General features: G+C 38.0%; 1 protein-coding gene across 1 annotated transcript in view; it reads left to right on the forward strand.

Moving 5' to 3' along the window:
• The first annotated feature begins 2362 nt into the window (after window positions 1-2362).
• The window catches only part of LOC126248942 (ubiquitin-conjugating enzyme E2 H), a 140508-nt gene continuing 121996 nt past the window's right edge, over window positions 2363-20874 (forward strand). Inside the window, exons 1-2 of the mRNA XM_049950458.1 lie at window positions 2363-2612; window positions 9027-9103. Coding sequence (XP_049806415.1) covers window positions 2479-2612; window positions 9027-9103 — 211 coding nt within the window. The 5' untranslated portion in view covers window positions 2363-2478. The remainder of the gene's footprint in view (window positions 2613-9026; window positions 9104-20874) is intronic.

Genomic DNA, 20874 nt, shown 5'->3' on the forward strand with positions numbered 1-20874 from the left:
CAAGGACCAGTTACAACTGTAGTGGGGGAGAGGATACATTGGCTGTATGACACCCTTCTCAACCAAATTAGTGAATGCACCCAGGCCAGAGAGGATGGTGTGTCATACAGCTAAGTGTGCTCATACTACCAAGTTATTTGTAAATTTGACTCAATTTTGTAATAACTGATGTAACATCCCCTACCCTCTCAACCCATGAAGTCTCATTTTTTTTTGCCCCCCTCCCCTTCTGCATGCTTCACTCTTTTGGCAGGCAGTTTAATTAACTGGGAGTTCATAGGTGTGTAGCTTGAAGAGTAGGCCAGATCGCCAAACACAGTCAATGGCCTTCCTTGATTTAAAAAAAAAAAAAACGGGGGGGGGGGGGGGATATGGAGGTTTTTTGTTTATGTAATGGATGGGAGATAAGGTGCGTAAGGTTAAAGAAGTTTATGGAACAGATGGAAGGAAAGCTATACTGCTTATTGGGATGGGTAGCTGTGTTGCAAGATGCTGATGGCTTTGTTGTGTAAGGGTAGTTTTAGAATTTTGATGGAAACTTACATGAAGTAGATAGGTCAATAAGATGAGGTATGTGAGGGCAGTTAATTAGGTTTCAGGAAGAGCAGGACTTTGGATGTGTTCTACTGCTCGGACTAATAACTTGTGTAGTGAATGGTACTGTGAAGGATGGCAAGGATTTCGTGATGGACTATGGGACCTTAGTTGAAACAGCAGTGGGTAATTATATCAGGATTGGGAGCAGTGTTTCACTTTTTAACGAGAACTTTTGTTATGACTTCAGCTGTTATTGGCTTGTTGAGTCTTGTTTATGTAGTGCTGTGTACGTGCTGGAAGTTCGGTGCGAGAAGTGGGATGTCTAGGTTTGCAGATTCATAGAAATGGCAATCCACTGAGTTATCAAAGTTAAAGCTGTGGTCATGTGGAATAGTGAAAGTGTCTTCCAGGTAGGACAAAAAGTGGTTGGTATTGGTGAGGTTATCTGGATGATGGGGAATCTGTTGTTGTGTAGGATGGAATTCATGGTAGTGAGTTTTTTTCCTCAGAATCTTTTGCGATTTTTTTCAGTACTATGTAGGGTTTATTGGAAATGTGAAAATGTTGCTGGGGCAGCTGGTGACATTGGAGCATGTCTCAGTTACAAGTACGAAGGAATTCTTTGTAGAGACAAAGTGATTCTTAGTACAGAACAAGAATTCATGGAAGGGGAGTTGGACGGTCATATTAAATAGAATGGGGTAAGGTATGATTGGCAACTGCATTTGTGATGGTGTGTTGTAGGAAACCAGACTCATGTTGGCTGTCATCAGTATTTTGAAGGCTGGAGTTGTGGCTTTCGACTAGTGTATGGCTTTGGGCATGACATGTATTCCAAGCTACATGGGAATAGTTCTGAACCTGCTGGTGTGCTGTGGGTTGCGTCTGGTTTGGTGCATGGTATGTCATCTGATGAAGGACATGTAGGTGATAACTTCCAGCAGGATCTTGGGCTTCTGCTACGATGAGCCTCAAAAGATTAGGTGAAGCAGTAATGGTATAGGGAGTATATGTGTGTCTGGGCGCGTGTTGGCAGGGATGTGGAGTTCATAGCCATTGGGGACAGCGTTAAACTGACGCCAACCACTGGAAGAAGAGGGAAGCTCCTATGTACGGTAGAGGATGCTGGCCTTCGGATGTCGATATGACGAAAACCTCTGTTGGTCAATGTAACGACTTAAGCAAAAACTGATTCGATTACAAAGTAGTTTTAACAGTCAGATAATCGAGTTTGGAAGAGCAAGCTGTCGCTATTCAGATTCTAAGAGTTGAGGGAAACCAACCATTTATTGTGAACATCACGAGAAATATTTAATTAGTGTTGTACAAGAAGGCTTAAAACTGTGACACTTCCCCGTTTGTGACAAAAAAAGTACTATTTCAGTGATCGTCTCATTTGCAGTTGCTAGAGATCTCTACAATCGGATTCATTCAGGTTATACATAGCAGCCTGTACATAATTGACTGATAAAAGCACGCTCTGCCATTTATGTGTAATTTAATCGAGCTGTTTCCCTATTTTGTAATCCATATTTTATTTTATACATACTATTCAACTTCTTTTCCTTTGCCGTTTATGCATACTACTGTCGGGGTGGAAGCTAAAATGAAATACAGTTAACTATGTATCACAATTCTATCGCGCAGTGTCATCAGTCTATTCTTTATTGGTATCAATATCCATATTCAATGTTCTTCTTTTGTAATAAAATAATTTTCTTACGAATCCGTCGTCATACAAGAAGCTTAAGGAGTATTGTCAGTGAGTACTGGAAAATTGATCTCTGCAGTATGCGCATTATGTTGGCAACTATGTTGCAATGGATATAGTTGTGCGGAGTAAAAGATGGTAAAGGAGTAGAAATGAATTCGAAACAGAGTAATAGGTGACGTTATCTTGACGTTTTTAACTGTGGCTTGCAGTGTTTGAAATGCTGTCGAATGTTTGATTACGCATGCAGGTTTTGTGTAACGCATTCAGAGAGTAAAGGGGATCAAGGGACGGCAATATTATTCGCAAGAATGTCGTCACCTAGCGCAGGGAAAAGACGAATGGACACTGATGTTATCAAGCTGTATCCTTTTGTCGCAGCAGCATATGTTCCTTTGTTCGTAAAATTTGATGACTGCTTGATTTGCGTTAGTTTCATCAAGAATGGCATTTCGAAGACTTACTCCTAAACAAAGGAATTGTGTAGTCATTGGTGCTCGTTTAGTTGTTAAGGGAGAGATTACTTTGTTTCGTAATTGTAGGTAGCTGTATGACTGCTGGACGAATCAGAGCGTTTCATTTACATTATTTCAATGAGCGAAGAACATTGTTTATTTGACATCGTAGCCTGCATGTATCATGTTGCAAATTACACATTTAAAGTAATGGTAAACAAACAGAAAGCTGTGCGACGTTATTCTGTCAGTCAGCTGACAGTATATTGGCCCTGGATAGTGTGTTTGTTTTTGCATTTTTTTGCAATGTTTAAGCTTTTTATGCAATTCCTAAACGCCAGATGTGATTTTTTTTCGTGCATTTTCTCCTGAAATAAATTAACATAAATTCACAGCCCATGTCGTCTCCACGGTAAGGGATCGCTACAAATACAGCAATGTTAATATGTTCTCCAACTTTCTACGAAATAAATATTAATGTCAATAGTATAAGTGGCCTTCGTATTACAGTCAGAGCCGTTGTTTACAGTGAACAGTCAGAAATATAGTTCTGAACTCGTACTATTTATTATTGTGGCAGTGGTGAGGGATTCAGAAAGTGGAAACTACTAGTGTGGAAGTTCATAATATTGTTTGTGCAGCCTAAATATTACACATTGAAATTGTATTATAATGACTACTCATTGGTTCCATGAGCTCAACAATCGGGTTTCAAATAAAATTTTGTAAAATTTTCTTCAGTTATTGATTAAAAAGTTTATATTCACATTATTTTCTCTATTTCTGTAAACAAACACAAATTGATGTAAAGCTATATCTCATGTTGTCTGTTTTCATTAGCTAGGCCTATTTATATTTCTGTAGAGTGTGCAGCATAATTTTTGCTTTTGGAACTCTGTGTGAGAGGTAACATTTTCTCTCTATGGAGGGTGATTACATGTGAAAGACTGTATTCAGGAAAATGTTCAGTTAATTGCTTTTTGTTTCCGGTCTTTCAAGTAACTCCTACTAATGGCTAAAATGACTGAGTAGGAGTTGTTACATTTCAGTCAGTAAATGCAAGGAACAAGTTTTCTTTTGTAGGATTTTGAGTAGGACCTTGAAACGTATGTTTTGGAATGTTGACTGTGGACTTTCTATAGTAGAAATGTTTTTACCCTTTGTGGAAATGTGTTAGGACTCTCCATATGGCTGACTTGTGTTGGTGTGGAGTATTAGTTAATGTTGTATTGTGGCATATATTTTACAGATCTCATAACTATAGTTTTTCCTCTTGTCTTTAATGAAGAAATGTCTCACTGGTATCTGTATAATGTCAGCAGGATTGAGAACAACCTGATTGATTAGATGAAAAGATTTAGTGCAGTTGGACTGTGTTACATATTTGTCAGAAATAAGTAACATTAATTGTAGTTCAGATGAATGTCAGTCACATACGCGAATTAAAAAAAAAAGTTGTGAGAAAAATAATATACTGATGAAGACACTTGAATGGATTCTCTTTGGATGAGTGTCATTACAGAGGAATGCCTTATAATTTATTCATCTAGGGGTATGAACATACAGACATTTTGAGGAAAGAGCAGGTGATTAGCCGCAGCCTTGTTAAAGGAACCATCTCAGCACTTGTGTGTAGTTATTTAGGAAAGCCTTTTTGGGGCATGAGCCTTCATCCTCCTGAATCCGTCAGTGTCCTTAACAAATGCATTAAATCATTCAGTTATGCCTAACGTATTTGTCATTAAAATTTGTAGAATTCTGTATAGAGTAAAAACAATTCCACAGTTGGCTGAAAATTCATAAAAATAGATGATGATGATGATGATGATGATGATGATGATGATACAATAACAGTGAGAGTTGGTCACATTGCATTAAAAACTGATAGATTTCTGAGGATGTATTATTTATTTATTGGTCTTTTAACCATTTAACATAATGATGTCGGATATTCCAAATATTTACACTGGGAAAACCATGGAAAACACAGGTCACATTTGCCAGATCATGGCTAAATTAAGTCTTCCAAAATGAGGAATCCTGAACCATAACACTGCACCATGTAATCTGGTATTTACTTTATCAACAAACTGTGAATAATGCCATAAAATATCTAGAGTCTACAATTAGCCCAATGGATAAACAGTTGCTGTGTGTTTTTTTTTATTTTTTTTTTATTTTTTTTATTTTTTTTTTATATAATAATTCTTGCAGATGAATTGAGCTACTTGTAGACACTTCATATGTTGTGACATTTATTGTTTGTTTACAAAGTAAATATTGAGTGAGATGGTGCAGTATTATAGCACTAGTCTTGCATTTACTAATCTGACCCTCACAATTGCCTACTGATATTGCCTCTCTTTCATTTCTGTCTACTAAACTGACATGATCTGAAAAGTAAGATCAGTTCGACATTTCCTGTGTACAAGGGAGAAGACAAACTGATACTTGTCCCATTTAAAAATTTTATGCTCTACTCTTGAAAACTGGAATTCAGAGTGATTAAAAGAATGGAAATATTGCGAAGGATTTGGGAAAAATATGCCACACAGTATGTTTGTAAATTCAGTAAAGTCTAAAGTGAGTACATCCAAACTGAGAGGGGATGGTGCTTGGTGGAGGAGGGGAGGACAGTTTGAGTCCAATATAGAATCTAAATCAGAGTGCAACTTGGCGTTAAAACGTACATAAAATATTGGGTGAGGTGCATGTAAAAATTAGGGCCAGAAAGAAGTGGGGGAGGGGGGGATCTAAGAACCAGCCAAGCTTTGAATGCAAAACATTTGGTTTAGTGCCCTGGAACTGCACACGCAACCACCAACCATTCAAAATTTAGTACTTGCAGAGGAGAGAAAAAATAATGTTCTAGCTCAGTTTTAATTAGCCACTTAAATTATATAATTTACTGTATAATTTGTGAAGTTACAGAGTAGCCACATATTTGTACATTGGCGGATAATCTCTCAATGATATAGGGCCTTTCATCAAAATACAGCGAAACAAATAGCTCCAATATACAAAAACACACATAGTATGCAAGTATAATTTGTGAGGCTAGAGCAGTTGGTCAGCCATGGCCTTGCTGTGGGAGCCATCATGGCATTTCCTGAAATAATTCAGGAAAACCTGAGTGGGGATGGCCAGATATGGCAAATGCCATCCTCCCAAATATGAAGTAATAGTCTTCACAACTGAATTTTCATTCACCTGGTATTTATTGTACATTGTTTTTTTGATCATACATAATTTGCAACAAATATCTTCTAATATAAAACAGTTGTGTGGTTCACCACTGCGTACACCTATGGACCCCCACTTCATGGCTCCAGGACCACGAGTGTGCACATCTGTTCTACCTTCAGTCTGTCTGGAAAACTCGAGTGAGATGTTGAGCTCAGGAGAATGACAAAGCTTTATCATTCACTATAGATCTTGGTACATTTGTAGAAGCATTACACTGTGATTATGTATTGGAATGTGATATGATGATGTAGTTCTCCCTTTTCATTACTAACCCGTTACTCTGAGTCCTCCAAGTGATAATTGTGTTTTATGCAGTATGTGTGGAGTATGTTTTAGCTGCCTTTTGAAGTAAATGTATTTTAGTAACCTTTTTCATCTCATCGGACAGTTCACTATATAATTTTATTACATGATAGAGGATGCTGTTTTGAGTTTGTTTTTCTGTGGTAAAATGAAGTCCAGACTGGCTGCTGTTCCACTGTTATGTACAGAACCATTATATCTTTTTGTGCTAAAGGCACTCTTAATGTGGCATAATGAATGTCATTGTTTTCTCTTGTATTGTGGTTTTGCACACCAGTGATCTCTTTGAACAACAGTGGATTAACTACATCAAACTTCACGGGGAAATAAACATACTTTGAAGCAGTAGCCCAACTCCTTAAACAGATGTCTGCCAGATGACAGAATTTTTTATGCCTGTGTACCTTTTTTGTACCTTTGTTACTCAGAAAAGAATCCCGTAGTTAAGAAATGATTGTGCATAGTCCTGGAATGTCACAACAAGACATTGATTGTTACAAAACTAATGCAGAACCCAGTGTCATCTGCTCTCTGTATTAATAGGTTTGGTGATCTCTGTCAGTGACTAATGTTGCTGTCAGGAAAAATAACTTTTTTCCAAGTCTTATGCTGCCTGGAAAGTCATTGATATTTATTAATAACAGAATTGGACTCAATGCATTACCCTGAGGCACATCAATGTTTATATCTTTCTTGTCTGACAATTGTTTCAGTAAAAAGTTATCATCAGCTGCCATTTTTTAACTATCATACTTTTGCACCCTGTTTTTCAAGTAATACTGGAACCATTCTTTTGTTAGTCCTCTTACACCTAGTGCTTAGTTTGTTTAGCAGTATTTTATGATCAACAGTGCCAATAGCCATGAACAACTCTAAGAATATACCTGTAACAGTCATTCCTGTTGAGAACTTTGAGTACCACTTTTGTGAACCCCATTGTGGCTGATATTGTAGGTCTCCCACATGGAAAACCAAAACTATTCTTTGTTAAAAAGATTGCACTTATTCATGTAACTCATTTTTTAACTAAATTAGCCTGCAGATAGCCATTGGTTATCAAAGGATGTGTCTGTTATAGTTTCTGTGTGACGGTCTTTATACATAAAACCAGTGTGTGTCTAAGATTCCAGACAGGCCCAAAGTTTGAATTTGCAGTTAGAAATATCTGAACTTTTCAAGATTGTGAGAATGGTGGAAGTGATTAATAACAAAAATAATAATTATAGTAATATAATTCTGTAAATTAACACGTTGTGACTATTAACAACAAGGCAGTAGACTATTGGATAAAGGAATATTCACTACTAATTGTTTTGTTTTGACCAGTGACATAGGAAACATTCAACAAACAACATGGTGACTGTAACATGATATCAGCGGCGTTTTTTTTTTTTTTTTTTTTTTTTTTTTTTAAAGGAAAGGGGAGGGGGCTAAGCTGCGTGTCAGTCTGTCACTACAACCAGGTCTTTTGTTTTCAGATTCATTGGCTTCACTAACCAGGAACAAATCTGTGAAAATATACACAAGAAAGTGAGATTACAACAGCCATTAACATTCTCACTGATCAGAGCCAATGACTATTATCAAATATTTATCGACCCATTAAATCTTTGAACTAGATTTATGCACTTACAAACACATCATTGCCTGCCACTAAGTTGGACTCTGTCATTACCGCACTCTAACTTACTCATACTTTTTTAAACTGTATGAGTTTTGAGATGGAACAGTGTGTGATTGCCAATCTCTGCACTGTGTTAATATCTTGTCAAGATCTGACTGAATATTTATGCAGCTTCTTTCAAATAGTACTTCATTATAGATAACTGCATCATGTGCAAAAACCCTGACATTGCTATTAAAATTGTCTGCATGGTCATTAATACCCTACATGAACAGTAAGGATCCCAACACATTTCCCTGGGGTACACCCAAAGTTACTTCTACATCTGACGATTACTCTCCACCCGAGATAACATGCTGTGTCCTCCCTACCAAAATGTCTTCGATCCAGTCACAAACTTCATTTGATACCCCCATATGATTGTACTTTTGACAATAACTGTAGGTGTGGTACTGAGTCAAATGCTTTTCAAAAACCAAGAAACTAATGTGACACCTAAATAACAGAATAATGCTATTTGATGTCAGTATGATACACCTCGTTTATTTTGGGAAATAAAAATAGTTATACATTTTTGTACATTTGTTTCTGTTTTTATATTTACCAGCACTTCAGAATATATATTTAAAGGTTTAGGTCATCAAAATATCTGTTTGTGGAGGGGGGGGGGGGGGGGGCGGAGACCTGTCAGTGGTGCAGAATTATTAGCCTTATGGTTAAAATTTTTACACCATATTTAATTTTGCTAGGTGAGAGAGTGAGAGAGAGAGAGAGAGAGAGAGAGAAACACAACACAACACAACACAACTCAATCTCCTTCCCATGTGCCCGCATCTCGTGGTCGTGTGGTAGCGTTCTCGCTTCCCACGCCCGGGTTCCCGGGTTCGATTCCCGGCGGGGTCAGGGATTTTCTCTGCCTCGTGATGGCTGGGTGTTGTGTGCTGTCCTTAGGTTAGTTAGGTTTAAGTAGTTCTAAGTTCTAGGGGACTTATGACCACAGCAGTTGAGTCCCATAGTGCTCAGAGCCACCAGAGCCTTCCCATGCACACCCTACCTCACTACAAATTATACTGTCCCTTAATTTAAGTTAAAAATGCAATAAATGAAAGTGTAACTGTATGTCATCATTTACCTTTAACTCTTGATGCAGCATAGAAAGTAAACATGAAGTTACCATTCTTGGAGGCTTAAATGAATTTTGTGTCAAGTTCTATGGGCCTCGGGGAAGTAAGTACTAAGAGCTTATTCAGAAGTTGTTTTTTGTTGTTGTAATTAATTAATAAGTATTTTGTGCTTTTCATGCTAATACTGTAACAAGAGTATTATGAAAGTATTGTTTATTCTCAGCCACTGCCAATTATTCTTTATTTGTAGTGTAAATTTTTAAGTGCTGCTGCCTTGATCATAGGTATTTACTCTCTATAAAAGACTGGGGAGAGAAGTGCTGCCTTCCATTGTAAATGTAATACATAATGTAGATGAACAAAATTGACAGTGTGTTGGAGTAAAGTATTAATTTAATAGTGTATCGGTACTTTTTAGTGGCATGATCATTGAAAGTTCATACATATGTGTGATTGGCATCATTCTTGTAGAAGTAGGGAGTCTTGCCACATAACTAAGATATTAGTGAAAAGCGTAATGTAATTGGATAGATAAAAAAATCTACTCATCAAGTAGCAGAAGGAGAACACACACAAAGATAACGTTACACGTGTGATCTCCTACTGCAATGTGGTGTTATCTGTCCAGTTACATTATAAGATTAGTGAGATTTTTAAATTTGGCTTTTAATCAGTAGCTCATGTTTATAGTATAATTTATCGATATCTGCCTGTACTGTTTTCCTTGCCAGCCATCTTGTAAAAAGTATTTCAGGATGAGTCAGAGAAACTTTCGTGTGCTTGGCAAGTGTACTGTTCCGTTAAAAAGTTTGCATGAGCTAGCCATTTTATCACTGCAGCAAATGGTAGTTGTCTCCTGAACACACGTCTGTGACATCACATATTCTTCATAGTGTTCATATTTTGCACTTCTTATCTGTACCACCATCGGGACTTGAAGTTCTTCTGTTGTAACTTTAAAAAACTAATATTTGTGCACGAACTTAACAAAAGTGAAACCTAGCTTATGGTGTAAATAATCTCACACAATTTTAATGAGGAACAAAATAAACATGTATTATCACTGACAAGGAAAAATAGGTTTGCTGTTAGACACAGATTAATGAGGAACAAAATAAACATGTATTATCACTGACAAGGAAAAATAGGTTTGCTGTTAGACACAGATTTCAATTCTCAATTAAGAATCTCTGCTGAAGTACTACTACTATCATACAATTCAGTGTTACTGTACATCGGCTTTAGTTATAATGTAAAATAATGGTAAACCTCAGAATGATATCCGTCAAATATCTCAGAAATTTCACCTATTTCTCCTTTGTTTGTTCGCTCTTTTTACTTTTGATACATTTGCAGTAAGTTTCCATATAGTTGTGCTTGGCTATCATCGCTGTGGTAATAATTGCAGTTTCTGCACCCGATCTTTTTTCCCCCACTAGTTGAGTGAATTTCTCTTAGGCTATTTCAAAAGATGGAATTTAAACACTTTTAAGATCACTACAGCATTTTCCCGTTAGTGACTTTATCATCATTACCTGTTGTACTTTCCTCAGAGGAATACTCTTCCTTATTTGTTGAAAATTACTACTGTTTGCTGCACTTATAGATGAAAAGAATCTTATATGATTTGGTTATTATTTTGGACCCATGTAATCATGACAGGTATGGTCTAACCCTGTACGCAAGCTAGTTACTCAGGTGCAGCCTTTGGTATTTGGTTTCACAGTAATGATGACAATAAGCTTCTACTATATTGGTAAGAATCTGCCAAGTTCCCTTCTCTTTCTGCTTTTTCTCCCATTTTTTGACATTTTTTTGTTACCATTTATCGCTGGCATGCACATACATTTAAATCCACTTTCTCATTTGAGTTTTAGTGCCAAAGTTACTCACACAATGAGATATAATGTTTATAGGAAAAATACATAAGCCACTTCAGTATCTCTGTTTACAAGCCAGCCTGCTATTCCACGGTGGAAATTATCTGTAGCATCTTATTATCCAAGACCCTTTTAGTGGATTTCTGCTTTTTGGGATCAGAACATAGATGCCAGGTATTCTTGGAAATTCTGTGGTATTAACCATAACATTTATATATAGGCATTTTATTTTTTGAAGGAGATTTCTTTATCACCAAAATTTTTTTTAGATGTAGATGCTCGTTAGTGGTATTAAGACGCTTAAGATATGTCGGTAACTATGAATTAGTAAACGAAAATAATTTTAGATAAGGAACAGCAAAAGCGGCTCAGAGGTGCAGATCAGTTCTCTCACCCCTGTCGTGTTCCCTCCGTTTCTAAGTGCCAATGAGAAGCCTTTGGCCTAATCTAGTGTAGCCTGTGACTACGCCCACAATGTTGCCACGTTGTCATTTTGCTACAGGTACTGACCAGGTAACGTTGTAAGAAGCAGGGTCTACCAAACAACCAACTATTGTGAAGAGAATTTGTGGCAATACTGTGCTTCATTCATGCTGTGGTTGGCACATCTTCATTGCTACTGATTATTCGCTTATGTGTTCCATGTATGGAAGTGTCACATGTTTGCAAAAATTTGGTGGTTTTCATAATTTAGTATTGCAATTTTAGTTTCTGAGCTAAAATGCCAGAGTTTAAAGACACTCAGAACCAAACAAAGGAAGTCATATACGAGGTCTACAAATTTCTTCACTACCTTAAAGACAATGTCAGAAGACATGAAATCTTACTGGCCCACCACAGAATGCAACAGCAAAAACTCGTGGCATTTCACTATGAACTGCACAGAGAATATATGCAGAAGTACGGGCAATTGAAACCTGTGAAGGAATGAAGTTAATCTGTGAAGAAGGAGATTGGTGGAGGAAGAATTGTTACTGATTTGGACAATTTCCATAAAGATGTTGTTCATTGTGCTGTATTGGAATTATATGACAGAGAACACACGTCCTAAAAGGCACATGGTGGCAGATGTTTAACATAACATATTTCTTTAAGAGAGAGTTGCCATTCAAGTGAAAGAAGTGTGAAATTTTTGGGGTTCAGCTTCAGAAACACATTCTGATGTCGGAATGTAGTATTTTAGCAGCTAGGATAATGTTTCTGAGAAAAAGGCACAACATTAGGAAAGATCATAGATGCCCTATTATTCATATCTATGAGACAAGGCTCAATCAAAATCATGCCAGAAGACATATCTGGCATGATTATAAGAGCAATAGTGGTTTGTGAGTATTGACTGGCAAAGCAAAGAGATTTATTGCCTGTTATGAATAGATCATATGAATATTACTTTATCAAAAGTGTATAGCTAATACTTTCAAGCTCCAAATCCAGTGATTATCATAGAGATGAATAGTTACGTATTTAAACACCCACTTTCAGATTTATTATGTGGTTTAGAAGAGGGTTGTGGATAACACCCATTGTCAGTCATTCAGAGAAAATACAGGAAATCCTAATTCAAATACAAAGGAGGAGGAAATTGCACAATGGCTAGAAGAAGAACTATATCAATTTCAGGTTGCTGTATGAAAGGAAATATGTTGGAGGAAATCAGCACTTTTAAATCAGTTTGAAGTTGACTGCTTAGCAGTGGAAGAGGGTCACAGTGTCTTGAGGCTGCCCTCCTCTCACTGCCAATATAACCAGATAGAAAATGTGTGGGCCATTGATGTTGTCATGTTGGAAGACTGGGTTTAGTATTATGCCATGCTGAAAACATGCAAGAAAGTGACTTCCAGAGAAAGCCATCTGGGAAAAATTCATTGAAAGCATTTTCAGCTTCAAATGACTCCTCAGATAATGATCTTCAGAACAGCAGAAGACTCACTTTTTCTGCTTTGCACTGATGTTTAAACTAACGTGCAAAGCTAAGAAATTGTTAAATATTCACTTGATCAAAGCTGACATAGCTTTATAATTTAACAGATGAGCAGTAAGAATGTATTTGGCTGTAATATATCTTTACGTTACCTGAGAATACATTAATATTGAGAGGCTGCTGTTTCATTACAGTATTTTCTAAACTTTTCCTTGACATAGTGTTTAAAAGCATCCACTACAGACTACAAAATCTTTATTGAAATGTGCTATCTGCCAATTTTGGGTATCATATCTTCAAGTGTGTACCTTGTAATACGTTGTGCATGTGTGTGCCAGACAGCGTAGTCTGATGCTATAAAAGGAGTGATCAAAAAGTTTCCATTTGAAAGCCATACAGCCCAGAATCGGAACACCAACCAGGCAAACTCGCTGCGGGTGTTGAGGCAATTGTCCCACTGGCACACCAGGCTGAAGATATCCACGTAGTAAAACATTGTGTCCTGTTGCGTGAAGAAGTCTGTAAGTGCACGCTGCTCATCCTTGTCAGACAGGGATCTTCTACCTTTCAAGGCCTTTTTTAAGTGCCCAAAGGCATGCTAATCCTGTGGGGAGAGGTCAGGACTATAGGGCGAGTCCTCAAGTGTCTCCCACTTGAGTTGGCATATCTTCTGCATTATGACTTAAGCAAATAGGGATGTGTGTTATCATGAAGCAGACCCACTGGTGTATCATTCCACAGCAGTGGTTTTTGACAGGATTGATGCCCCAAACACGTTCCTCTTTCTGCGGTGGATGTTTGCTGGTATTTGTCCTTCAGCAGCCAAGAAAAGAATAATAGCACATTGGTTCTGTTTGGATGCATTTGGTAATAATATCACCAGGCTTCATGTTTCTGCATTTATCTTGTGCACATTGGAAACACAAGAATGCCACATTAGTCCCTTGCTTACATGTTGCATGTTGTTACTTGTATATCTGCCTCGGAGTTGCCCTATGTTGTGTATACACTCAGCAATACCCTCAACTGGAAACTGATCAACCATGATACTTTGCTGGGTTCGGCTCAAAATGTGTGCAAGGCAATGGCTCCAAACTTGGGATGACAGGTTTTTGGGATGGCCACTAGTGGAGAAGCGTGCCTAAAAGGTGGAGTACCTACTATGCTTGTCCCTTCAGCCTCCATTTTCACTGCTCCTTAGTATAATATGGTATATTAAATATAGGTAGCCAAAAATGCATTAATGTGCCTGAATTCATGAGATTATAAAGAAGAAAATAAGGAGAAACAATATTTTAAGAGAAAACCAACTTAAAGACATTGAGAAGGGCACTTTCTCAGTATTCTCTTCTTTTTTATAGACAGAAACTCCTCTTATGGAGATAATTTGCACCAAGAAAATAACAAACTTCTTACTCTTGTAAACAATGTAATATTGTAACTGTTGTAGTTATACCTGATTTAGAACTACATCATAAAAGAATATCTGGAACTTCATCTTTTCCTTCACTATTCAGTTCTTTTCATGCCACGGAATATATAGCCATTATGCCTACTTGGTGCAGCAGATGCAATTTGTGAAGTGACAAATGTGGCCACCATAGTGAGGATTTCTTGAAGTTCACCTGGTTCATTGTTACACAGAACTTGACAGCAAAGGGTTAAGGTTTGTGTTAATTGTATGCTCTGACAACTGCATGTAGGCAGGAGTCAGTCTTTAACCTTTTTACAGAACACAGCATTTGCATAAACTGGAGCTTATCACTTAGCACTTGCTGACATTTGCCTCACTTACCAGCAGTCTGAGTAAGGAATAAAATAATGGTGAGTGCAACTTCTTGTAAATCCAGTTTGTTTTACTTCTACATCTACATTTTGAATTCCACATTAGTGTGTTGCATTGAGCACATAGGTTACCATTACCATCTATACCCTTCCCTGTTCTATTTACAAATGGTACTTATAAAGGAAGACTGTCAGCAAGTCTCTAATTGAGCTCAAAATTCTCTGATTTTACCATCATGGCTGTTTGTTGAGGTATATGTGGAAAAAAGTTAAATTTTGACTTTTGTTTAGTACACATGCTCTCGGAATTTTAACAATAACCTCTCCATGGTGTGTAATGCCACCCTCACAGTGTCTGCTACTGGAATTGAATGTGCATATTCTTGACACTTTCTCATTACTAAATAAACCATTGCTGAAACTTGCTGCTTTTATTTGGATCTTCTCTCTGTTTAACCCAAGAGAAAAGAAAAGTACCCAAAAATTGTTTAAAAAAGGGTTTTAGAGGCTAATTTCATGTGTGAATTACAGTTCATTGGCAGTGATTCACCGCCAGTCTTGTAATCAAACAATGACTCTTTTCATGTGTTAATGTGGAATAAATAATTTGTTTACATTGTTGGGTAACATGGCATTTTGTGCACATGGAATTTATCTTTGGAAGATCTTCCTGCATGTAATTATCTGGCTTCCCTGTATACACCTCTACTCTCCACAAACCGTCTTGGAAACCATTGTAAGCTATGCACTGGACTTCTTTGTATATAAAAATCATTGACAATTATGCAGCATTCCCTTGGGGTATGCCTGAAACTGCTTTTTCATCTGATTATTTCTCCCTATTTAGGAAGATGTGATCATCTGTTTGCTAAGAAATTTTCAGTTGTGTCACAAAGGTAACCCAGTACTACATAAACTAATTTTTTATCATTGGGCGACTATAAGGGGTGTTCAAAAAGAAATGAGCCAGGGGCATAATTACAGAAACCAGTACCTCTATGTTAGAAGTATTGACCCTGGCTGCTGAGACACTCGTCCCACTGTGACACAAGGTGGTGAATGGCTGTCTCATAAAATTTCCGGGGCTGCGACATTAACCAGTTCTGCACATACAGCTGGACATCGTCATCTGAGGTGAATCATTTGCTCCTCAGAGCCTTTTTAAGGGGATCAAAAATGGTGTAATCACAGGGAGATAGGTCCGGAATGTATGGAGGGTGGCAGAGAACCTCCCATTTGCATTGTCATGGAGCAGAATGACCCCACGGATGAGATTGCCTGGTTGTTTTGATTTGATCGCTTGGTGAAGGGTGGTCAAGGTTTGCAAGTGATGCTGGGCGTTCACTGTTGTCCCTATGATTATGCCAGTTTTGGTCCCCTTAAAAAGGCTCGAAGGGGCAAACGATTCACCTCGTACGACAATATCCAGCTGTACGTGCGGAACTAGTTAACATCGCAGCCCCGGAAATTTTATGAGACAGCTGTTCACCACCTTGTGTCACAGTGGGACAAGTGTGTCAACAGCAAGGGTCAATACTTCTAACATACAGGTACTGGTTTCTGTAATTATGCCTCTGGCTTGTTTCTTTTTGAATGCCCCTCATGTTATAAAACAGTTGATAGCATGTGAGAGTATTCTAAGTCTGTGATGATACCAGTTCTTGTAAGTGGAATTTACATAGCGTAGAGTGTAAAAGTTTTTTTCCAGCCCTAACATGCGACTGTATCTTGAATAACCATACCATGCTGTATCCAAGGTGAATATTTCAATTCTGTGACATGCCACTCATAATATCAGCAATACTGTTGAAATAACACATTCAGTGTTGTTAACTTTGCTGTATAATGTTCATAACTTCGAACAATTACCCTAAACAGTTTATACATATATAGTATTCAGTTGAAAGAGTTGATTAAAAATCCCCATTCTTTCTCTTGAGGAAACTCTGATGCTTATCTCTTCATTGACTTAATACTTGAGACAGTGTCCTTGACAGTTACTTTAAAGAGGTATATAATTCCTCTTCATACACCACTTCGTATCCTGATTCCTTGTGCTCTCCTCCCCCCTCTGCCAACCTGGCAGTCCCTTATGACATACCTGTAATGTGTGCAAATTGGTATGATCACCGGTACTCCACTCTTGTACATTTCCCTCTTCTCCTCTGTACAGTGCTTACACTTATTGGCATAGGTCCATGGTCTAGTTCTTTCTCAATTGTTTGCTAACTGTAGGTGTTATGGAGATGCTCTAACGCCAAGATTGTTGGATTCTGCAACTTCAGTTGCTAGTAGTCAGCAAGAAAAATGCACATCTGTCTCCTCATGGATTTTGCACGACTTGCAAATTGTCATAGTTCTGAATGTGGTCCATTTTACTGTATTTCTGTAGCACGGCCATGTGGCAGCTTCTAGACTGTTCCCTTGTATCAGTTGTGCGATTGCATGTGTTGCATTTTTGGGGTGGTGGGCAAATAATTTTAAATTCATATGAGTAGATTAAATGTAAAACTGATTAAGTTTATGGTCAAAGTGTTTGTTTTTGCTAGTAGTACTGTAATTTTTTGTTTGAGATGAGAAAAAGAATCAGTAATAAGGTCAAACACGCCTGAACCAAATAGGTTTTGAAACCACTTTCTATATTTGATGAGCCAGAATGTCAGATCTGTGTTTAATGTAATAAATCAAACAGATGCAATTCATATAACAGGAGCTTTTTTTAAAGTGGGTAAAATGGTAAAATGCAGTATAATTGTGATAATTTTTTCTGACTCATTTTTGAACTATTCTTTCCCCACACAAGGTAGTCTTCATTTATTTTCTAAAATTTCTAAAGTGGGTAGAGGGTAGCGGCTACTCTGAGTAAAACCTATTTTCACCAAAATAGAGCAATTGTAACTTATTGAACAATAACAAAAACATTAGGTAGTCAGTTGGCCAGTATCACCACCTTTCGTAAGAGTTTTATTGAAGTGACAGGTTGTGTTCCCTGCTTCTATATCAATTCTCTGCAAACCACCGTATGGTGTGTGGCGAGGGTGCGCTGTACCACTACTTGTCATTTCCTTTTCTGTTCCACTTGCAAATAGTGAGGGCAAAACGACTGCTTTATATGCCTCCATATGGGCCGTAATTTCTTGTATCTTATCTCCGCGGCCCTTAAACACAATGTATGTTGGCGGCAGTAGGATCGTTCAGCACTCGGCTTCAAATACTGGTTCTCTAAATTTTGTCAACAGTGTTTCTCGAAAAGAACATCGTCTTCCCTCCAGAGATTCCCATTTGAGTTCCCAAAGCATCTCTGTAACACGTGTTGTTTGAACCTACCACTAACAAATCTAGCAGACGGCTTCTGAATTGCTTTGATGTCTTCTATTAATCCAACCTGGTGCGGATCCCAAACACTCAAGCAGTACTCAAGAATAGGTCGCACAAGTATCCTATATGCGGTCACCATTACAGGTGAACCACTCGGTCCAAAAATTCTCTAAATAAACTGAAGTTGACCATTCGCTGTCCCTACTACGGTTCTCACAAGCTCGCTCCACCTCATATCGCCTTGCAACGTTATGCCCAGATAGTTAAATGACTTGACATTGTCAAGCAGGACACTAGGAATACTGGATCTGAACATTACAGGGTTGATCTTCCTATTCATCTGCATTAACTTACATTTTTTCCACATTTAGGGCTAGCTGCCATTCATCACACATATAGAAATTTTGTCTAAGTTGTCTTATATCTTCCTCCAGCCACTCAACTTTGACACTGTACTGTACACCATGGCATCATCAGCAAACAACCACAGATTGTTTCCCACCCTGCCAGTCAAATCATTTATGTCTACTGAGAACAACAGTGATGCTACCACATTTCCCTGGGGCACTCCTCACAAAACCCTTGTCTTGCTACTCTTGTTCTCATTCTCGGCCTCTTCCCATGTACTGTCTGTACGTGTTTGGTACATACTATATCCTCTTCACACCACCCCACCCCACCATTATGCACTTCAGTGATTTTCATGTTACAGTCGGACTCAACCTAATCCTCACTACTGCTGACAATTGTACGTACGGGATTCTCATCACTCATAACCTTATCCATACTGTGGAGGATTTCATCCTCCACCCTATTTCTAGTTATACTGGCCATTTTATCTTCTTCTGCATTACTTTCCGTAATAACGGCAGTTCGTGTACTTTGTGCAGCGCTTTTGTTTCTTCCACTAACTTCTACTAAATTCTCTGCATGCACACCATGCACGGCGCATCTTATTTTTTTTCCTTCGCCGTTTCCTCTCTTTATTATATCAGTGGCCGTATAAGTTTTTTCAACATTAATTACATCATCTTGCTCGTTTTTGCTCTTAGATAACTCCTTCCTGCACAACATTTCTATCTTATTACTTCCATTAGTTAATATGTCCGAACTATGATTCGCTTCGGAGACATTTACTACCGAAACTTGTTCACTGAGGTCTTCGATTCCGTCATTTCTTTTCGCCGCAGCTATCTTGGTCTCACAGCGGCCAGCTGGTTGCTTCTCAAGGTTCATTGCATGCTGTGGCTTATTTCGCAAGTGCCTGCTTGTTGCTTTGCCGCCTGAGCATGACTCATACGTGACAACACCTGTCACCCGGCATACACTGACTAGTGACGCGTTCCTGCCGTTAGTTTGTTGCATGCATTCACTTTTATTACTTCTGAATGATTTCTCCACTTTGGGCCTAAGTCATTGTCCGCACAGATCTGGCCCATAATACAAGCGGGCCCTAATTTCCCGCATCGTCGCTATTTTGAAATTTTCGCTGTGCACATCCCCTACCGCGAAATGAACTGCTACTGCATCCTCTACCTCTGCCTCTCTGTATCATGTGTATGCGATATCGATCATTCTCTGTTTGGTCATTCTGGTCATGGTTTTGCCTTATTCGGTTATTATTGTTTGGATGATAATCACGATTCCCTCTCCAGTGATCTTAGTCTTCAACTCTCTCCAAGAATAATGAGAAGCTTTTGTGGTTGCTTCCCACATCTCTCTTCGAATCCTCTGGTAGGCTTTTCCATAGTTCCCACACTCTTTTGGATTCTGTTCGCCTAGATCTTAAATGAGTCAATTTTTTGTACCGTATTTCGCAGAATTCTTTCATGGAATTCCTGCCTGTGTTATCGTACAGTCTGGCCATAATAAATTCTCTCCACAAATAGTCATGCTTCAGCTCTGACCAGTATTCATCAATAAATTTTTGTGTAAATTCTTCAAATGACATCTGGTCTGTTTCTAGATTTAGTCCCCACCTTTTCGCATCACCTGCTAAAGCACTAATCACCACATTAATTTTCTCCTGATCTGTCAAGTAATCAGGGAAATTTCTTTCACAATTTTTCAGAAAGTCTAGAGGATGCCATCCATTATGTCTTATTGCTGGGTTGAAACATTTTTCATCCTCTAATAACTTGCTATAGCTTATTCTTTCAGTGACATGTAGATTGTTCTCTTATTTTTCTTATAAGGTCACACATTTTGCCTTGAATCTGAGAAGTGTTTTGTTCGCACTTCTGTTCGCAGTTTGTTACTTGTTTACACAACTCTCTTTCGGATTCTGTCACAGATTGTCTCATTTGAGCAATTTTGGTGTTGCATTTAGTTAATACTTCGGTTTTGAGACAGAACACTTTTTCGTCAACTTTTGTTGTTTCTAAAGGTTCTATTTGGTCTTGGATTTTTATTACTTCTGTGTCAAATCTTTCATTAATATCATTTATTTGCCCCTTCATAGTGGCAACATTACCATTGATAACATTTATTTCACTTTTTAAATCCCTGATTGTGTTGCTCACAACACCTACTCTCGAATTTACTTCATCAATTTGCGTACTAATCTTAATCCCCTGCATTTCAATCTGCTTACCTTGTGTTTTCTCAAGAGTTTTAATTTGACTGTTAATGTCGCTACACAGTGTTTTCATTTGATAATTTTGTGCAGCAACCTGTTTTTCAGTTTGGTTGTTGATACTGCTGCTGTGTGCTGCAAGTTGATTGTTAATCTGTTGACCTTGTGCTGAAATCTGAGCAGCCAAAATTTTTAACTATTCTGTCATATCTAATGTTTTTTCACTTTCCTTTTCTGATTCATTTTCATGTCCAAATTCTGCCCGTTGCGACTCACTCACTTTGCTTTTGATTTTTCATGAATCAAACATATCCATCAATTCATTGTTACATCTGCTGTCTTTGGTCACGTTCCCTTTTCTGTCTTGTTCCATTTGCAATAACTTCATTATTTGA

This window comes from Schistocerca nitens, chromosome 3 (assembly GCF_023898315.1).
Source record: "Schistocerca nitens isolate TAMUIC-IGC-003100 chromosome 3, iqSchNite1.1, whole genome shotgun sequence".
Classification (NCBI taxonomy): domain Eukaryota; kingdom Metazoa; phylum Arthropoda; class Insecta; order Orthoptera; family Acrididae; genus Schistocerca; species Schistocerca nitens.